Raw genomic sequence first — 20,845 nt, 5'->3', positions numbered from 1 at the left:
ATTGATAAAGAGCATTTAAAATTAAGACAAGACTGGGTTGGTCAATGTCATTGTGTGTCTTATTCTTCCATACAGCGGGGTATTGCTATATTGCTTCATTAAAAACTGTCCTTTTATATTGGAAAAAAAGATTGTAGATAAAGAGGGTCATTACCTTATCTTAGTGGGATCCTTAGCTAATCTGAAAGTTATCTTGTGTAATATCTATGCTCCTAACATTCACTCAGTTTTTTTTTCAAGGCTGGTGGCAGAAATGGGTCCATTTTTATTATTATTATTTATTTTATTTTATTTATATATACCGACATTCATCTCAATTGAGATATCACACCGGTTTACATTCAGGTACTGTAGGTATTTCTCTATCCCCAGAGGGCTTACAATCTAAGTTTTTGTACCTGAGGCAATGTGGGGTAAAGTGACTTGCCCAAGGTCACAAGGAGTGACAGCAGGACTTGAACCTTGGTCTCCTGGTTCATAGCCTAGTGGTTAGAGCAGAGGACTATTCCTCCTCCCTCCCTTTATACCATCCACTTTATACCATCCACTAGGATGGTATAAAGGGAGGGAGGCTAGGCTATTCCTCCTCCCTCCCTTTATACCATCAGTTTATAATTGGAGGAGATTTTAATCATCCAATCAATCCAGAATTAGATTCTAAACCTGTTTGCTTGAAACCTTTTTGTAGACACACTGAAGGGGTATATTTTCTAATGAAAGAGATGCAGCTCTTAGATCCTTGGAGATCCTTACATCCCTCTTAATATTTCTCCTCCTTTCTTTCCAAGGTTCACAACTCTTACTCCAGAATTGATTACTTCCTAGTCTCTGCTAGACTATTTCCCAAAATCCGTACAGCATCTATAGATATATTTTCAATTTCAGATCATGCGCCTGTTAAGTTGGAAAACACTATTAATCATAGAACCCTCAACAGGTTTTCAGTAGAAATTGCAACCTGTATTATTTCATGACAAAGAGTTTTGTGAATATCTTAAGGCCAAGAGGAAAGAATATTGAATTTAATCTTACATCAGAGGTTTCCGGGGATTGTTTTTGGAAGGCAGTGATTCAAGGGCAAATTATAGCATATACAGCTCATCAAGCTAAAAAGAGGGATAAAGAAATTCTGAAGTTGCATAGTCAGCTCAAGATACTAAAAAAGCAACATATTCAAACTATACATAGTGATTTACAAATTCAAATTAATGCAGTACTGAAATCTTTAAATCACTTATTGTAGCAGAAAGAAGTAAGTCATATGCAGTACAAGAGTCAATTGTTTAGGCATGCTAATAAAGTGGAAGACTAATGGCACGTATGGTCAAAAATATGAAGTCAAAGCATTTTATCACTGCTTTAAAGGATAAAACGGGATTTACAGGTCTCAAATGAATCCTTTAATTCAATAATGCTTGACTATTATCGTGATTTATACTCTAGGAAATTGCCTAATGTAGATACTCAAGCAGTCTTTTTTTCAGATTTAAATTTGCCTCATATTTTGAATAAACAGATTCAAATGTTAGAAACTCCAGTCACTCAATCAGAAATATTAATGGTCATTAATGATTTACCTCTTACTAAAGCGCCAGGACTAGATGGATTTGGAGCAGAATTCTATAAGATTCTCAAAGATGATGTTGTACTCCTCTTAAAGAACATGTATGAATGTAGTTTACAAAAATGGAGATTCCAAATTGATATGAACAGAGCTTTTATAATGGTTTTTCCTAAACCAGGCAAAGATTTAACACAGCCAGGATCCTATATACCTATCTCTTTAATTAATGCGGACCTAAAGATCTTATCCTCCATTTTAACTAAGCGTCCCAGTCGAGTGTTGCCCATGTTGGTGCTGGGAGACCAGACTGGATTTGTGCGAGGAAGAAATGATGAGATTAAGGCACTATGGTCTGGTAATACTTTAACTTCGTCTGGCCTGGTTAGCAGCCTCGATGCTGAAAAAGCATTTGACAATATGCAATAGTCATACATGTTCTGGCTTCTTCAGAAATATAGATTTCCTGAATCTTTTGTAAAATGGATACACCTTTTGTACTCTCACCTGAAGCTAGCTTACTGATCAATGGTGAAATCTCTAGTCCATTTAAATTAGAAGAAGGTACAGGGCAAGGATGTCCCCTCTCTCCACTTTTATATGTTCTCACCATTGAACCGCTAGCCATTAAAGTACAACAATTTCCTAGCGTGTAGCAGATGGACTCATTACAAATGGGTATAGTGTGCTCGTGCTATCAGTTGGAGACGGATCTGACGTCAGCACGTGGTACATATACCCCTGCAGGAAGTGCAGACGCTCAGTAATTTCCATCTCCAAAGCAGTTTGGAGCTACCTAACGCTCGCTGAGCGTTCTTCCAAATTCTAACGACTAAATTCATAGAAGAATCCTACCTGAAGACGAGCCCCGCACTCCTGCGGTGATACCTTCGGGTCCCTCCCCCAGTCGAGTTTCCCGAGGTGATTTCCGTGGTCCCTCGGAGGTGAGAGCCTCGGTCCGGTGGCCGAATCGCGGCAGGGACCTAGCCCCCGAGTGAGAAGGGCTCGGGCGCGGCATAGAGGCAGCCTCTGTCCCGATCCGTTCGCGGTGAGGACTTGGCCCCCGAGCGAGACGAGTTCGGGCGTGGCTTAGAGGCAGCGGGTGCACTTCCTCGAGCGCGGCGGTGACGGTAATCACCCTCTCCCCCCGCAGCCGGAGACCGCCCGGGTCGCAGCTGGGAAGTGCCGAAGATCAGGTAAGGTGTACATCTTTACTTTACTGGTCTCCGGAGAGCGAGGATTAGCGGGGTCTGCCTACGTGCCAGCCCGCCATTTTGCCTGCCTGCTCGCCGTCGCCCTCTGCCCAGTTAGGGCGCACGTTGATAGGTGCACGTTGTTAGGCGCACGTTGTTAGGCGCACATTGATAGAATTAATAGGCGCACGTAGATAGGCGCGCGTTGATAGGCGCACGCAGACAGGCGCACGGTGATAAGCGCACATTCATAGGCGCACGTTGATAGGCGCATGCTGATAGGCGCACAGCTTTCGCGCATTTTACAAGGCGCATACTTTCGGCTGGGAGCGCACCGGCGCATAGAGATAATAGACGCGATGGAGCGTATGAGAGCCCAGGAGTCCACGGAGCCAGCACCTCCAGAATCAGGCATAAGAGCTCTAGGCCTCTGCTCAGCATGCCACCTCAGAGCCACACAGAGCGAGGAAGCAGACTCCCTATGTGCCCAATGTGAGGAGGCCCTGGGAGTTCCAGGTCAGGGCCGGTCCCAGCCCAGATTAATTGCCAGTTCCTCAGGGAACACCCCGGACCTAGCAGGCCGAGGTGAGCAGCCGGGGAACCCTAGAGACCTGGTGCCCCTGAGGCTAGACTCTGCTTCACTCTCCTGGGTGGAATTATTCAAGGGGATTCATGCCTTTGTCCAAATGCAGTCTGCTCCCCGAACGGACCCATACGTACCAGATGACCCTGCCCCTGGACCCTCTAGGCCTAGGCACGGCCACTCGCCACCCGGAAGCCCCACTTATGGGGATGCAGATTGCTCTGAGGAAGAAGGCGAGCTTCCCGAGCAGGGTGAACTTCCCTCGGGGATAGAGCCGTATCGAACCATGAGACACTTCTTTCTTAAGGAGGATCTCCCAGACCTGGTCTCTCAATGCCTGTTGGAGCTGGTTATCCCGGGCCAAGGCACCCCAGGGGAACCTAGAATGAACCCCCTGCTAGAAGGCCTTCGTCAAACGGCTCACCATTTTCCCCTCCTTCAAGTAGCACAGCAGCTAATCGATCTGGAGTGGAATGCGCTGGAGGCCTCATTCAAAGGGGGTCGGGCCTTGTCTAGCATGTACCCCCTGGACCTGGCAACTAAGGAGCTGCTGGCGTGCCCCAAGGTAGACGCCATAGTCTGCGCAATTGTGAAGCGCACCACCATTCCAGTGGAGGGAGGGGCGGCCCTCAAGGATGCGCATGACCGGCGCCTGGATGCCATTCTGAGACAAGCCTTTGAGGTGGCAGCCATGACCCTACGAATCGCGACCTGCTGCACCGTGGTGACGGGTTCTTGTTTGTCACAAGCCAGGAAAAACACCCCGGGAGAAGAAATAGAATCAGCTCTCTCGTTCCTCACTGACGCTGCCTCCGACATAGTTCGTATGGCAGCCAAGGGAGTGTCGTCCTCAGTGGCAGCCAGGAGACAGCTCTGGCTACGAAATTGGTCGGCCGACTCCTCCTCCAAGGCGCGCCTTACAAGAATGCCCTTTAGGGGATCCCTCCTGTTCGGCAGCGACCTTGAGAACCTGGCTAACAAGTGGGGCGTCTCTCCATTTCCCCGTCTACCAGAAGACAGGTCAAGGAGGAACCAGCGCCCTCTTCCTAGCCTCTGTCAACCATTGTCCACATCACCGACTCACTCCGTATGTCTCTCGCCTGGTGGAAAGATCAGAACAATCTCCTCCAGGGACTGCCTTTTCACCTACCAGATCCTCAACTCATTCTCACCACCGATGCTTCCAACCTCGGGTGGGGAGCTCATGTGAACGATCTATAGTCACAAGGATTTTGGTCTCCAGAGGAAGACAAACACTAGATAAATTTCCTGGAGCTTCGAGCAATGCTATATGCTCTGAGCTTTTCAGGATTGCCTATCAAATCATGTCATCCTGATTCAGACGGACAATCAGGTGGCCATGTGGTACATCAACAAGCAGGGGGGCACAGGCTCCTTCCTTCTGTGTCAGGAAGCTGCGCATATTTGGGCGGAAGCGCTCTCCCACTCGTTGTACCTCAGGGCCACCTATTTGCCGGGAGTGCACAATGTCTTGGCAGACAACCTGAGTCGTGTCTTCCAACCGCACGAGTGGTCTCTCAATCCCTCGGTAGCGACCTCTCTCTTCCAGCAATGGGGTCATCCCCAAATAGACCTCTTTGCGTCCCCTCAGAACCACAAAGTGGACAATTACTACTCCCTCATTCGGAGCGAACACTCTCAGCCCAGAGATGCATTCTCCCTCTCATGGGCAGCCGGTCTGCTTTATGCATTCCCTCCATTTCCTCTTCTCTCGAAGACTCTCGTGAAGCTCCGTCAGGACAAGAGAACCATGATCCTGATAGCACCTCACTGGCCATGCCAAGTGTGGTTTCTCATACTCCAGGATCTCTCCATCCGCAGGCACATTTCCTTGGGAACGCACCCGCTTCTGATTACTCAGAACGATGGATGTCTACGCCATCCCAATCTTCAGGCCTTGCCCCTGATGGCATGGATGTTGAAAGGTTAATTCTTCAACCACTTAACCTTTCAGATTCGGTTTCTCGTGTCCTGATTGCTTCACGAAAGCCTTCCACAAGAAAATCTTATTCCTATAAATGGAAAAGGTACACATTATGGTGCACCTCACAGTCCCTTGATCCCTTTTCCTCTCCAATCCCAAGGTTTTTGGACTATCTCTGGCATTTATCAGAATCAGGTCTAAAGACCTCTTCCATCAGAATGCATGTCAGTGCGGTAGCCGCCTTCCATAAAGGTGTCGGGATGTCCCTATATCGGTACAACCCCTCGTAACACGTTTTCTTAAAGGCTTGCTCCATATCAAGCCACCTTTACGTCCTCCGGCCCCTTCTTGGGACCTTAATCTGGTTCTTGGGCGGCTCATGAAACCACCATTTGAACCCCTTCACTCCTGTGACCTAAAATATCTCACATGGAAAGTGATTTTCCTTTTGGCTATCACTTCAGCTCGCAGGGTTAGTGAGTTACAGGCTCTAGTTACCTATCCACCTTACACTAAACTCCTGCAGGACCGGGCGGTACTCCGCACTCACCCTAAGTTTTTGCCTGAGGTAGTTTCGGAGTTTCACATTAATCAATCCATCATACTACCTATCTTCTTTCCCAGGCCCCACTCCAACCCAGGGGAACAGGCTCTGCATACCCTCGACTGTAAATGGGCTTTAGCGTTCTACCTAGACTGTACAGTTGCCCACAGGAAGAGCACTCAGTTATTCGTCTCTTTCCATCCCAACAAATTAGGGCAACCTGTGGGTAAGCAGACTCTCTCCTCCTGGTTGGCGGACTGCATATCTTTTTGCTATCAGCAAGCAGCCATTCCTTTCCAAGACCGTGTTAAAGCACACTCTGTGAGGGCCATGGCGACTTCAGTAGCACACCTACGATCGGTGCCGCTTCCTGACATTTGCAGGGCTGCCATCTGGAGCTCTCTCCACACTTTCGCAGCCCACTATTGCTTGGACAAAGCCGGAAGACAAGATTCCATCTTTGCCCAATCTGTCCTGCGTAACCTATTTCCAACGTGACATACCAAAACCCTTCTGCCTGCCCGGTGGGGTTCATGATGCCCTCTACCAAATTCCACCCCAGTTGTTGTGCCTGTTGCACGCCATTGGGTACATTTGGTGAATGTTCGGACATCCTCAGCTCGGTACTCACCCATATGTGAGGACTACCATCCTGCTTGTCCTGTGAGAAAGCAAATGTTGCTTACCTGTAACAGGTGTTCTCACAGGACAGCAGGATGTTAGTCCTCACGAAACCCGCCCGCCGCCCCGCGGTGTTGGGTTCGTAACGGTTTGTTATTTTATTTTTCGGCACTGCCTGTAGCTATTAAATAAGACTGAAGGGGGACCCCTGCTGGTTGCAGGGTTAGTGCCATGCTGAGCATGCCCAGTAGGGTCCAGTCAAAGTTCTGGAAACTTTGACAGAAGTTTTCCGTGATTGAGCTCCATCCCGTGATGTCAACCACATGTGTGAGGACTAACATCCTGGTGTCCTGTGAGAACACCTGTTACAAGTAAGCAACATTTGCTTTCTGTATAATGGCATTATTTTATATTGTATGCTTGTGCATAAATAAAAGATTTTTAAAAAAGAGCGCAAGAAATGGTACAATTCAATTTACATAATCCCTTCCTAATAAATTCAAAGGAGAGGACGATGACAGTAAAATGGCATGTGATGTTTGTAGAGAAACTATCTGTACAGGTTCTGGACTGGACAGAGGGAGGGTCTCTACATTTTTAGTCACACCCTCAACCTTTACCATTTCAGCTGACAATGAAATTGCTGGTGCAGATTCCATTCGTAAAGTAGAACGAAAAGCCCCAATATCCACAAGGCACTTAACAGGTTTTCCAGAGACTGACAGGACAATCATTGGTTCAGATTGCATAGCAGAAGATAGGGTAAGAGCAGGAAAATTCCTGACAGTCTCCGTACTGCCCTAGTAGGCATATGGCATTCTCACTGTATCAGGGCTATTTGATTTGGCTGCTGGTGACAGTGCAGAATGACTCTATTCCATTGGAGGTGGAGGAGAAAGAAGAAGTGCCAAAAGAGGACAATCTCTTTTCCAGTGTCCAATTTCATGACAATAATTGCAAGGGAGAGGGCCCCAGGCGATCTCTCCCTTTCCTCTGTATCTTCCTCTACCCCTTCTTCTGCCACCTCAACATACCCCATGAGCATTTTCAAACTGATTTATTTATTTTACTTTTCTGCTTCCACAACCCTCCCCACCAATCCCTCCACAACCCACCACAACCCTCAGCAACCTTCCAACCCCTATATTTTGCCTCCCAGCACTCAACCCATGAATCTACTAAAAGCAATCTCACAACTCACAACAATCTAACCCCACACACAAAAAACACACACAATGGCCTTAGCCCAATACATCCCCAAACTACCTCATCGCTACAACCACCACCATACTCCTAAAGCCACACCCATCACTAGACGCCTCACCAAAATCCACACCAACCCTAACATACCCTATACCACAATCACACTCATTACACTACTCCTCATCAATGCACAATCGATCACCAAAAAAATGCCAATCATCCATGACATACTCACAGACGACCAACCAGACATATTCTGCATAACCGAATCCTGGCTGAAACACTCCGACACTGTCCTACTCAATCAACTACCCAGAAATACATACAACATATTCTCCATACCCAGAAGCAAAAGAAAAGGAGGTGGCCTACTATTCCTAGCTCACAAAAAACTTAAATTCTCCTCCCACTCCCTTAACTTACCACCTCCACTCGAAACCAACCTATTCAAATCTAAACATCTCCAAATCCTCCTCCTCTACGCCCCACCTGGATGCCTACAGCATAACCTCTCACCCCTAATCGAATCCATCACAACCCACATCAACTTACAAGAGCCAGCCATTATATTAGGAGACTTCAATCTCCATATCGACTCCCATCCACTTTCTCCCACCAGTGAACTACTCCTATCCACCATGTCTGCCATTGGATTCACCCAAATCATCAACACGCCCACACAAAAAGCGGGCCACACCCTGGACCTAATCTTCCTAAACAAAATATCCGCAACTGGACCACCCTCCACAACCCCCATCCCATGGTCCGACCACAGCCTCATACAAGCCAAGCTTCAACTCCAATCAAACCCACAAAAAACAGACAACCGAATCATCGAATTCACCAAACCATGCTCCAGTGAAGATATCGCCGAACTGTTACCGGAGGCACTAAAAACAATCAACCTAAATGACGCCAACACTGCCACAAACTCCTGGATATCCATCAACGCAGACATAGCCAACACATTATGTCCCACGATAAAAAAGGAAATCAAACAATCTACAAAGCAAAAAGCCCCATGGTACACCCAAGAACTGAAAACCTCAAAGCGAACACTGAGACAAACTGAAAAACAATGGAGACGAACCCCCACCTCAAACCTGAAAGACAAATACAGAACGCTACTACACAACTATACAACAGATCTCAACACAGCAAAGCGCAATTTCTACACGTCAAGAATTCATGATTACCAATTTAACCCAAGGACCCTCTTCGCCTATGTCAAAGATTTAACCAACCCCATCCAAAATGACATAACGCCTAACTCCAGCAACATCTCCAGCGAAAAACTAGCTCAATTCTTCAAGGACAAAGTCGACAACATTATTGCCAAGATTCCCCAAACCCACAACGACCCCACTGCCATCCACCCCCCCATCCACATATGGTCACAATTCGCACCTGTTGCTTCTACAGAAATCGAACCCATCATCAAAAAAACCAACCCTGCATCCCACCCATTAGACCCCATCCCCGTCAAAACCCTAAAACTCATCAGAGAGATCATTGTCAAACCAATAACCTACATCATCAACTTATCCCTCGAACAAGGAATCTTCCCAGAAAAACTCAAAAATGCCATCATCAAACCAATCATCAAAAAACCTCAACTCGGCAAATCAGACCCAGCAAACTACAGACCAGTCTCTAACCTCCCATTCCTAGCAAAAATCATAGAAAAAACAGTCAACAATCAACTTACAGACCACCTTGAAACCCATAATGTTCTTCAGCCAGCACAGCACGGTTTCAGAAAATTCCTCAGCACTGAAACCCTCCTCCTCTCCCTCCTCCTCTCCCTCACTGATACCATCCTCAGAGGCCGTGACAAAGGCAAATCGTTCCTCCTGATACTCCTTGACATATCAGCCGCCTTTGACACCATCAATCACAGAACACTCCTCGCCAGACTTAAAGAAATTGGCCTTCAAGACACCACAATCAAATGGTTCAAATCCTACCTCTCAAACAGATCCTACATCGTCAAGACAAACTCATCCGAATCCTCTCAAGTGCCCCTCACACATGGGGTCCCACAAGGTTCTTCCCTTTCCTCAACCCTCTTTAACATTTACCTCCTCCCACTATGCAAATACCTTTCAGATGCACCTACTTCGTCTATGCAGACGACATACAAATACTTCTCCCCATAAACAAGTCCATCCAGCTCACCATGGAAAAATGGAACAACCTCAGCTCAAATCTATCCCAATTACTATCCCAACTATCTCTATGCCTCAACCAAGCCAAAACAGAAATCCTTCACATCCACGATGACCATCCCTCTTCTCCCCTCAAGTGCACCCCCTCCAACCACCCAGGAACCTCAATCAACACGAAAGTGCCACAGATCTCACAAATCTCACTCACTCCATCCACAAGAAACCTAGGAGTAACAATTGACAGCCAACTCAACTTTAAACGACACATCTCCAATACAATTAAGGATGGATTCTTCAAACTCCAAACCCTGAAAAAACTTAAACCCCTTCTCCAAGCGCACAACTTCCGAACAGTCCTTCAATCAATTATCCTCTCAAAACTCGACTACTGCAACTCCCTTCTCATCGGCCTACCAGAAATCCACATCAGACCCCTCCAAGTTCTACAAAATGCCGCCGCCAGAATCATCACCAACAACAAAAAATCCTCCCACATAACACCTACCCTCAAAGAACTCCACTGGCTACCCATCACACAAAGAATCCATTACAAAACACTCACCCTCATGCACAAAAAAATACACAACAACAAAATGAACTGGCTAAACAACGCAATACATCCACACCCCACACAAAGAACCCTCAGATCCACCAACACTGGCCTCCTAGCCATCCCCAATCTCAAATCTGCACACCTCAACGCAACCCGCAAACGAGCCATAACAATAGCGGGACCCACCCTATGGAACACCCTCCCCACCTGTCTCAGAAATGAACCATCACTGCAAACCTTCAAAAAACACCTTAAAACATGGCTGTTTTTAAAAGCCTTCCCACCCGACCCTTAACCTGCCCGAACGCAACACACCTCATCCCATACTCAGTCTTCTCACCCCCCTGAATCCCTCACTCCACTACCTCCTCCCACCCCACCTTCCCCCCTCCCTTCCCTCACCCCCCTCCCACCTTTATTCCTAAATTACTTTACCAACAAGTCCCTAATCCTAAATTTATTTTATCAACAACACATTCATGTACATATGTTATTTCCTATAACCTTTTGTTATATCCTATAACCTTTTGTTCCATGTACTACTGTTATAATATGTTATAATTGTTTTTTTGGTTACCATGTTATAATGTAAAATAGGGCGGACTACGCCCTATTCTCTTGGTTATCTGGAAACCGATGTGATATCTCGATTGAATGTCGGTATATAAAAGAAATAAATAATATAAAGCCAGTAACTTATCAGCTTGCACTGCCTTATTTGATATCATATGTTGATAGCAAGTCTATGTAGTTGCACAAACTTTAGTCAGAGTTTCTGTTGCCCAAGTGATGCATGCATTTGCTACTTTCTCAATTAAGGATTAAACCCCATAAAGAATTAATTTGTCAAAGCTGCTTGGTTAGCTTCTTTTCCAGGATCATCAGTTCCTAAATGTGCCACAAATACTTCCATTAACCTGATCAAATACTCAGCTGCCTCCTCTGTAGTTAACATTTTACACATTGCAATCTTAAACCAATCTGTCTTAGGGGGATATATTTCTAAAGCTGCTTTAAGTAAATCCTCAACTTGGTGACAACTGGGGCATGTCAGATTCATTGGGAGATCTACTCTTGAGGGTCATTTAGCTTTTTCAATTAAATGGTCAAACACATCCCATAGCAAAACTGATTGACATCCCTAAATGTCGGAGTGTACACCTGAATAATACTTTCAACCTCTTCCAACCATTTTTCGGGTCTTTTCTAAAATTTAGAAATGAAATCTTAATGGCCAATAAATGAGTACATAACCAAGGGACATGAACAGTTTGTACACCATTAATAGCAGTTGAGGTTTCACTAGGTACCTCATGCAAATGATACATACCTTCTTGGTTCCCTTGAGCAGTCTCTGCTTTTAAGTGTTTTTTCTCTAAGAGAATCATGATTACAATCTGGAAATTTACCGCAACATTTTTCAAGTGCCTCTTGTAGAGATGACACTATTTCTTCTAATGAAGTCTTCAAGCTATTTAAGGCTTGATTCAATTTTTTAATTGCTGGACTTAAATGAGGATAAGTCTGGCTACGTCTGACTGTGGAGTGGCTGTTTGTGAATCTGAGCCACTCTGGCCAGAGGTGTGATATGTAGCCCAATGAACTTGGCCCTTTAGACATGAGGGAATATAATCAGGGCCTTTGGACATATCTATTAGGGGCTAATCATGATCCATTACAGGAGCTAATGGTGTCTCACAATATCCCCCTCCATAAGCCCAATCCTCTAATAAATCTACCTCAGGAGCAATTACAAGTGACTTAAGTTTAGATACAGTCTCTAATAGTTTAACAGGATATAATGAAGCAGTAGAATACTGTGGCAGTGGATGTTCATTCCTCATTACCTTGGGCTTATATGTTTTGTTCATAACTCATTTAATTGGGTTTTTGTAGATTCTAAAGACTTTTTGGTTTTCAACAAAGTATCTTTCAATCCTGCGTTAATTGATTTTTGCTTATATAAGTGTGTTTTCCTGCCAGCACATCTGAAATATACCAACTTCATCCAATGGAGTTGAGTTCAGTACCCCTTTCAATTATTCAATTTTATCCCAGTCAAAACTACCTTCCTCTGGAAATTGCAATTTAGAATTATCCTTAGTTTTTAAATGCCCTTTCTTTAAATACTTAATTTTTAAGCTTGTATTTCTCCCACATGTAGCAAGAAGGTGTATTTGGCTATGGAAGGGGCAAAGAAGAGCCTCGCCATTATAAAAAAACCAAAAAAAGCTAAATCAACAAACGTGTCTTATTCATATCTGCAAACAATCAAAAGCAGTCACACAGCACTTCTAAGGTTTATGCCAAGTGATGCTGTGTCATAATTACATACACCAACATATAAACCAGAGTAATAAAAAGAAGAAATATAATGACCACAATAGCAGTATCAATCTTTTGCCAAGCCATGACAGAACTACAAAAAGGGCTTCTAACCTTTAAATACCTCACCTTAATCAAATAGCCTCTAACTCATCAAGCCCTTGGTCATCCAGTTATCACAGTTTAAACTAAGATACCCAGTGACTGGACTCTAACCGGTCCCAGTTACCAGACTCCAACTGGTAATAAGTAGGTAGGTGGTAATAAACATTAGGTGCACCTAAACCAAACCTGAAACAAAAAGATCCATCTTTATCCAAAATATTACTGTGAAAATAAACCAAGTACAGACAAATACAAATACCCCCCTATTGGGACAGCGCAACAGCTGCGGACCATAAGAAGAAGGAGAGAGAAAGACAGGAGAGACAAGGACCTACATCAACAGTGCCACACAGGAAAAAAAGGAAAATTAACATGTGGAAGAAATAAAATGGAAATTCTTACAGCAGTGGAGAAGGAGCGGCGTGGAATGTAGCCATCCAGAATAAAAGGTTTACGGTGTCATCTGTTGAAACTTTAAAAATATTAGATCCCGGGGCCTTTTCCTGAGATGAAATAATGATCACACCCAAGTTATCTACAATAAGAATTACCAGTTTATTGATATGCGCATACCAAGAGAATCTCTTGACAGAGAACAAGTCAAAGGCAGAGATCTAAAAATCACAGAAACAGCTTTTTCTCTTGTACTCTAGAAATCAGCAAGAATTACGTATCTCAGCATTCTTAGGTCATCTTGCTCTGTAAATTTCCATTTCTCCTTTTCTTATTTTAAACAAGCATAGATAATTATTTTTATCATATTTCTATATTTGCATTACTAAGCATGTCAGAACATCTTTCTTCTGTAATCTTTAACCCTTCTTTCATCCTATCCAAGACTTCTGGCATTAACATCTTCCTGCACAACTGTGAGACATTTCAGACAAGCTAAATATATTCTTATTAATTGCTAGTCTCTGTGTGCAATCACTGACCTCTGGCCCACTTCTTATATCTGAACCGATGTCAAGCTGAAGCATAGCTTGTCTAATCATTACACCTCCCTGAGTGTTATTCCCATCACCTGCTTCCCTTCCTTCTCCCTTCCCTTTGCTTTGATCCCTCCATTTTTCTTTCTCTCCCCCCTTCCCACAACTGCTCCCTCTAGCTCACGCACACCACACTCCTCCTGCTCCCTCTCCCCTTCCCAACTGCAATCCATCGACTCATGCACCTCACTCCTCTGGCCTCTCTGTTTCCACTCTCCCAGCTGTCACACTCGTCTGACGTCTCACTTGTACTCCTGCTTCACACTCCATTCTCTCCACAGCCACAACTACCCACTCTGCTCTTTCAGGAACCTAAACACGAAAGTGGACAGACTGTAGTCACAGACCAATAGTCATATGCACTCAAAAGATTCTCTCAAGAACACAGATAAAAGATTACAGGATGGGAAACAGCAAGAGAAAAACAAGCAGCACAAAAGACACCACTCAATAATCCAAAAGCAACAAGAACTACCACCACTTCTACAGAAAGAGAACCTCCAACACCTAGTCCAGAGCATGCCTAATATCACCCAGAGCTGACAAAATGGCCCTGGAAAAGTCTGCTTTTTATTTTCATGCGAGGAGTGTCCAAGAAAACAGATGGACATCTGTGCATCACAAATCACATCACAGGTCAGCCTAGGTAATTTCTCTCAACCAATATTTTATTTATTTATTTATTTATTTATTTTTATATACCAGTGTTCGATTTTACACATCACATCGGTTTACATTCCAACAAAAAATGCAGGAAATCAAGCGTTTCCTTTGTCAATACATTGAACAATAATAAACATGGAAATATGGAACACTGCAGCATCTCTCCAACTAGTGCCACTTTTTACTGCTGTTTTACCATGCTTTTCTGCATGACTGTTTTAACACTGTCTTTGATACGCTTTTTCAGATTACCACATATTTTTAGCATTGGGTTGATTTGCATACCATTAGTTTATAGCATTGAGCAAGGCCATGGGTTTTTAACATGTGTATTATTAAAAATTATCGCTAAAATTTGGCACCATTTTTGGTGTAGGTTTTATTACATCGGTCCCATATATGTTAACTATGTAAGAATAAATTCTCAGAAAAAAGAAAATACGAAGACATTCATGCAAGTGGGAGACTATTGGGAATGCATTTCATATCACAGTTCTGGACTGTAATGAATTAGCTAGTCTAAACTGTTTTGAGCTATTAGGGCTTGTACCCTACTCTGTATACTTACTTGCCTCCTGTTTCTGTATAAGTTGAGTTGCTGGCTGTTCTAGCTCCATTTTACCTTGTTAATAAACTAACATTATTTACTGCTTTTGCAAAGAAAAAAACCTCCCTGACTTGTTTTTTTCTTTAGAAAGTATTTTCTTATTTAAACAAACTCCATTGTGTTACAGATCTCTGTTACCCCAAGTAGTCCAATCATTGTAGTGGCAATTCTTAGCCAGGGGACAAAGACAGAAGCTCCTTCTGCAGCCTAGATAAGGTGGACCCTTATAATGTGGTCATCCAGGACCTCACTCGCTCACACCCACCCCATACAATCAAATAAAACACTGAGACATTCATTTGGGTAAAACAAGGCCGCAGCTTTAATCTTTAACTGGTCCGAGCCTACATTAACTCATTAACAATAACCAGGACTTTGGTATTGCCCCCACCCCCACCAGTCTATCCGCCACCTTCTGGCAAGATAGCTTAACCAGCCACTCGGCTCGCTCTTTGGCCCCCACACACCAGGTTCCAACTCCCGCCACTCTCCTGCAAGGAGCCAACCTGGGTGGACTCCCACCGCCAACCTGCAAGGAGTCTGGCCAAGCGGCCCCCGCCTCATCCGGCAAGGGGCCAGTCACTGACAACAGCCCCAGTTGTCAACCACCGTCAGCTTTTACCAAAATCCAATTGACATAACAAATATAATTGAACATTTAAGGCTCGGACCAACCGCCCAAATATTCCACCCCCCCTCCACCCCCAGCTGCGACAAACCCCCAAAACCCCCACACAATACAAAACCCCATAAAGCAAAAAGGGTGGGGGGGAGGGTCGCACGAAACAGCTGCCCTCCTTCCTGATCTCAACGCCCGACTACAGTGCTGCTCCAGATCCTTTCTATACACACTTTTCAAATTTACAGCCCCAGCCAATCATCGCCTTCCACGATCCCCCCCCCCCCCACGCTCCCTCAGCCAATCCCCCGAGCCCACGATCCTAACCCGCGCGCTCTATCACTCCACCTCTCCCCCCCCCCGCAAACCTGACGCTGCTGTCCTCATCACGCTGCCCTGTTTCAACCACCCCCTTCCCCCCCCCCCCTCCCCCCCCGATCGCACCTGTCGCTTGAGTGGGCCTGGGCCCACATTACATCGTCCGGCCGGACACGGGGTCCAGCCGGTCTTCCAGTGTTGCTGCTGGGCAATAGCTGAGACTCTCCCCTCCCCCCCCCCCCCCAAAAAAAAAGCTTTGAATTTTGCCTCTACAGCATCCCCATTCCTGGCCAGCCTAGAGAGCAGAAGTCAGACATGGAACATTAACCTGTCTTCTACATGGCAATGGGCAATATAGATGTTACAAGCAAACATGTTATTACAAATGCTCGAGTTTTCATAATGTTGTAGTGACATAGCCTGCTTTGAAGAAATGTGCAAAATCCTCCTTATTTCTCAAACTTTTGTTTCTTTAACAATACTTTGTGTGTTACAAAACAAACTTACCTTACATCCCTTTATAATTATCAGATACATATTTTATAGAGTGAAATTAAAATATATTGTATTGTGTGGGCTATTCTTGGCTCCCTTTTATTTAATTGCAACATTATTACTGATCCAGTAAGCACATTTGAACAGTTTAATTAAAAACAAATTGTCCTTGCTAGCTAATGGGTAGGCTAAGTAACACAGATATTTCACTTCAACAAATTTACAAAGGAAACTATGTTCATGAGATAATTAGATCATTTCCAGGAAACTGTAAGCAAGCTTTATTTGATAGATCACACAAATAGTTGTTTAGTGGCGCTAGGATACTGTGTCCATGATATGGAAATATCAAAATTCAGACTTTGGCTGACTGCTCATCAATTCTTAATCTTTCAGGTAACAAATGGGATATGGTATACAGTGGAGCTGCTAGGGAACATTTGTGTGATCGACTTAGTCCTGGCTGCTCCTATCGCTTGCGTGTATACTGCATCAGTGAAGGAGGACAGAGTGCGGTAATGATATCTAAGCATTGTATGATTATTTTACTTGAACATTTTCCCCTTTGGCAGCATCCTGGAACTTTCAGCAGATTATTTCTAAATTGGTGATTGTGACTATGCTATTCATCCCAAACTATGGGAAGAATATGTCCCCAATTGTAAAACAATGTATGATGGATGGAGCACCTGGAAAATTATAGAAATTATGCACTATTCATATAAAAAAATCCATTATCAGCTGTAGCTGTTTACAGTACTGTGTGTGAAGTAGAATGTTCTCCTTTTGTCCTTGATTGACATTTAGCTGCAGGTTTTCAAAGGTTTACATGTTTAGAAGTCAAAATGAGGGAACAGAAGGAAAACATCAAAATTTGCACACAGTAATTACAAAGTAATCCACTTAATCGCAGGGACATCTAATGCATAGAAACCAAATTGTAATGGTTATGGAGAGGTACTGTAAGAGTCCTTAGTTTTGGGGAAAATATATGATTACATATCTGTAAGAAATAGTGAGCAAGAGGTGACATTTATAAAAAATTAGGATGACATGTTACAGATGGTAATATGAAAATATATAAAAGAAAATTGTTATCCTAGTGTTTGTTGTCACCTACTTAATTATGCCTTTTGTGTTATCCCAGAGTTTGTTGTTACCTACTTAATTATGCCAATTTGTGGTTTTTGGAGCATGTAATGAAAACTTGAAAGCTGTATTGCTATAATATGCCACATAGAATTGGCAAACATTGGTTTATAATTGTGATGCGACAGTAGAGATATGCAAATTGAAGCAATAGACTCAGCAGTATTTGACTCGGCAGAATAGGCTGGTCTTGTTGCTTTAGTTTGCAGCAACATCAGGTTTGTCTACAAATCTCAACCATTTTCTTGTTTTGGGGTATTTTTTAACCAACTTTGACTGTGTCCCTTTAAAACAAATGTTAAGATGTATGAAAATATCCATCCTTGATACAACCAAACTGCTCTAAATTATAACAGTGCTGCTATATCTTTTATCTAGTAGCTTCCTCTAGCTTCTTTGGGCTACCAACTCATTCAGAAGAGGCCCCTACTACAGCATTATCAGCCTTCATGCACAGCTATCAAGGGGTTTTCCCTCATTTTAACCTCTGCATGTAAAAGCCATCCATTATAGACACAGACGCCTGTATGAAAGGCATAGACTACTGCTCCCTTCAGAACACGGCAAAAGTATTATTGCTACATTTGGAGCTCAGGTTTCCCTATGCTAACTGGGCCAAAATGTAAAAGAATGATATTGCGGAGACTTACCTTTGCCAACAGCCCACCCAAAACCATCCCCCCTCAAAAGCAGGTTTTGGTGGTCTTCCAGCACCCTGCCCCAAAGGCATGATCAATCCTTTTGCCCTACAAAGAGAGACAAATCTTCCCTCTCTGTGACAAATAAGGACTTCTGGGTCCACCTTACCCCAACAATCATGGTAAATACAAACATCCCAGTCCACTCAATCCTTCTCTTCCCTAAAAAAAAATATCTTCAAAATCTTTGCTAGCCAATAGGGGCCTCTTCTGAATGAGCTGGTAGCCCAAAGAAGCTTGGAGGTAGCTACTAGATTTAAAAAAAAAAAAAAAAAAGCAGCACTGTCATAGTTTAGAGCTAGTTTGGTTGTAACAAGGATAGATATTTTCATACAGCTTAATTAGTTTTTAAAATAGTGGGTTGAGATAATGTCCTCGATAATTAAAATTACCAAGATCCAGTTACCAATGGATCCCATGTGTTTCTTATTAGGACATCAGATAATGTTTTGAGGCCTTAACGAGAGATTATATTAGCTAATCATCTTCTGATAGCAACAAGGTATAATTTAGCTCACCATTGGAATTCTGTTACTAAGCCTTCTTTTGATCTTCTGTTTCAAAGTTTGAGAAATATCTATTAAGTGGACTGGAAGTCCTTTTATGTCTATGATACATGAACATTTTTTTTCTGTTTGGGCAGATCATGTGTTTGCAGATTCTGTATTAAGTTGTTGAAATATTCCATTAAATGAATAAAAAAATAAATGTCACTATTGAGTGACAGGTTATTCCATTCAGTAATTTAGTGTGAAGGGATGGCATAAGGAGTAATGAACTGAGAATAAGGACTTTGATAGAATTTTTTCTTTGAAATACCGGTTTCTCTTTCATGCACTGGGATATAGAGAATTAAGGGTCAACAAGCAAGTTTTAGTTGACCCTTAATTCTACATATTCAAGTGGACTAATATGGCAACCAGAATTTTCTACACAGAGATACAATTCTAACAGCAGCATAAACCTATCCTCATGTTTGTCTTGTTTTTGTGTACTAAATGGTATCATCTGTACCTTTAGCATTACAGTTGAAAATAGTTGTAGTTTCTGTTCATAAGCTGATATCAAATTATTGTTTTTCTTGATAGGTATCTGAAGCCTTAGTGGTGCAGACTCCGGCAGTGTTTCCTGGTCCATGCCTACCACCTAAGCCACAGGGTAGACCGAGAGCAAGAGAAATGCAGTTGCGATGGGGTAATGTTTGATTTTCGTCGTTGATATATTTTAGCAGTATGTTTTGTCATATATAACCATGTTCTGCTCTTTTCATTAGGACCACCTCAGATAGATGGTGGATCACCAGTTACCTTCTACAGTCTTGAAATGTGTCCTGTAGAGGAAGATGAGCACAAAGAAGTATACCAGGGCTCTGAGGTAGAATGTACAGTAAGCAGCCTTCTTCCAGGAAAGACCTACAGCTTTAGACTGCGGGCAGCTAATAAAGCAGGGGTAAGGACATGATTTTAGATAAGCTGAATTCATTACATTCAGATTGGAGCATGTTGTTCTTTCAAATATTTGCTAATTGGTTTGTTTTCTACATTTTAAAAATGTAATTTTTAATTATTGTGCTGTTCCTATTATTTTCTAAAATAGTACATGATAGCAGATAAAAATCAATTTGCCCATCCTGCTGTCTAGTTGAAATTATTCCTCTCTGGTTCTCTATCACATTGGCTAGATAAACATTTAAATTCTCATACTTAAATCAACACCAGTTCCCCCACCTGTCCTTTATGTTTTATCTGACATCTTAACTCCTTTTGTGCCACTGTCTTCCATATCTCTCCCAACCATGTCTAAATCCTGTTACAGTGCTGGCTTCTGTCCCTTCTGCTGCTAGGCTAGTCCAGGGCCTAGTCATCATCCTCTTTGATTCTTACAAGACATCCAATAACTAGGTTCTTTTTCATGTCTTTCCACCAAGTTTTGTAATATACAACGCAGCAACCAAAATCTGATAGGCTGTTGTCCAAAATGTCTGACCATCCTATGCTCATTGATGACAGGGTTTTAACCAAGGTTATTCTGTTCTGGTTACCTCAACCTTTTTGGAAGCCTGGTGCAACTGTACCCCTGCAGTTTGGTTTCTAACTGACACTTTTTATCTAGGTCACCCTAGTCTTATTGGAAGCCTGATGCAGTTGTACCGCCACTCTCTGGCCACTGACTTGCATTTTCTCTCTTTGGCCCTCTGACATTTCATATGATGGCCCAAACACTCAAGCCCCCTCCTTCATATCTTCTTCCTGTTATTCTCTCACCGCTGCACTCTATGTATTTTTCAAGCATATTTCAATTCTATCAGAGTTTTAATTGCTACTATCTCTACTGTTAGGCTATTCCATCCCCTCAGTAAAGAAGTTGTTATTCATGTTTCCTTTAAATCTTGCACCATGCAAATTCTTATCATGGTCCCTTGTTCTTGAATATGCTTTTCTATGGAAAATGTTATCTTTCCGTATTTTATTAAAGCCTGTGAATTATTTGAATGTTTATATCATGT

The 20,845-nt window shown here is 43.2% G+C and overlaps 1 protein-coding gene across 1 annotated transcript in view; it reads left to right on the top strand.

The window, feature by feature from the left end:
• Positions 1–20,845, top strand: part of FNDC3A (fibronectin type III domain containing 3A) — a 1,040,529-nt gene that overhangs the window by 765,484 nt on the left and 254,200 nt on the right. Inside the window, 3 exon segments of the mRNA XM_029602861.1 lie at positions 16,889–17,007; positions 19,428–19,533; positions 19,613–19,788. Coding sequence (XP_029458721.1) covers positions 16,889–17,007; positions 19,428–19,533; positions 19,613–19,788 — 401 coding nt within the window.

The sequence above is a fragment of the Rhinatrema bivittatum genome, chromosome 5 (genome assembly GCF_901001135.1).
Source record: "Rhinatrema bivittatum chromosome 5, aRhiBiv1.1, whole genome shotgun sequence".
Lineage (NCBI taxonomy): Eukaryota > Metazoa > Chordata > Amphibia > Gymnophiona > Rhinatrematidae > Rhinatrema > Rhinatrema bivittatum.
Note: the sequence above shows the minus strand (reverse complement) of the source record. Positions and strands in the feature narration are given on the sequence as shown.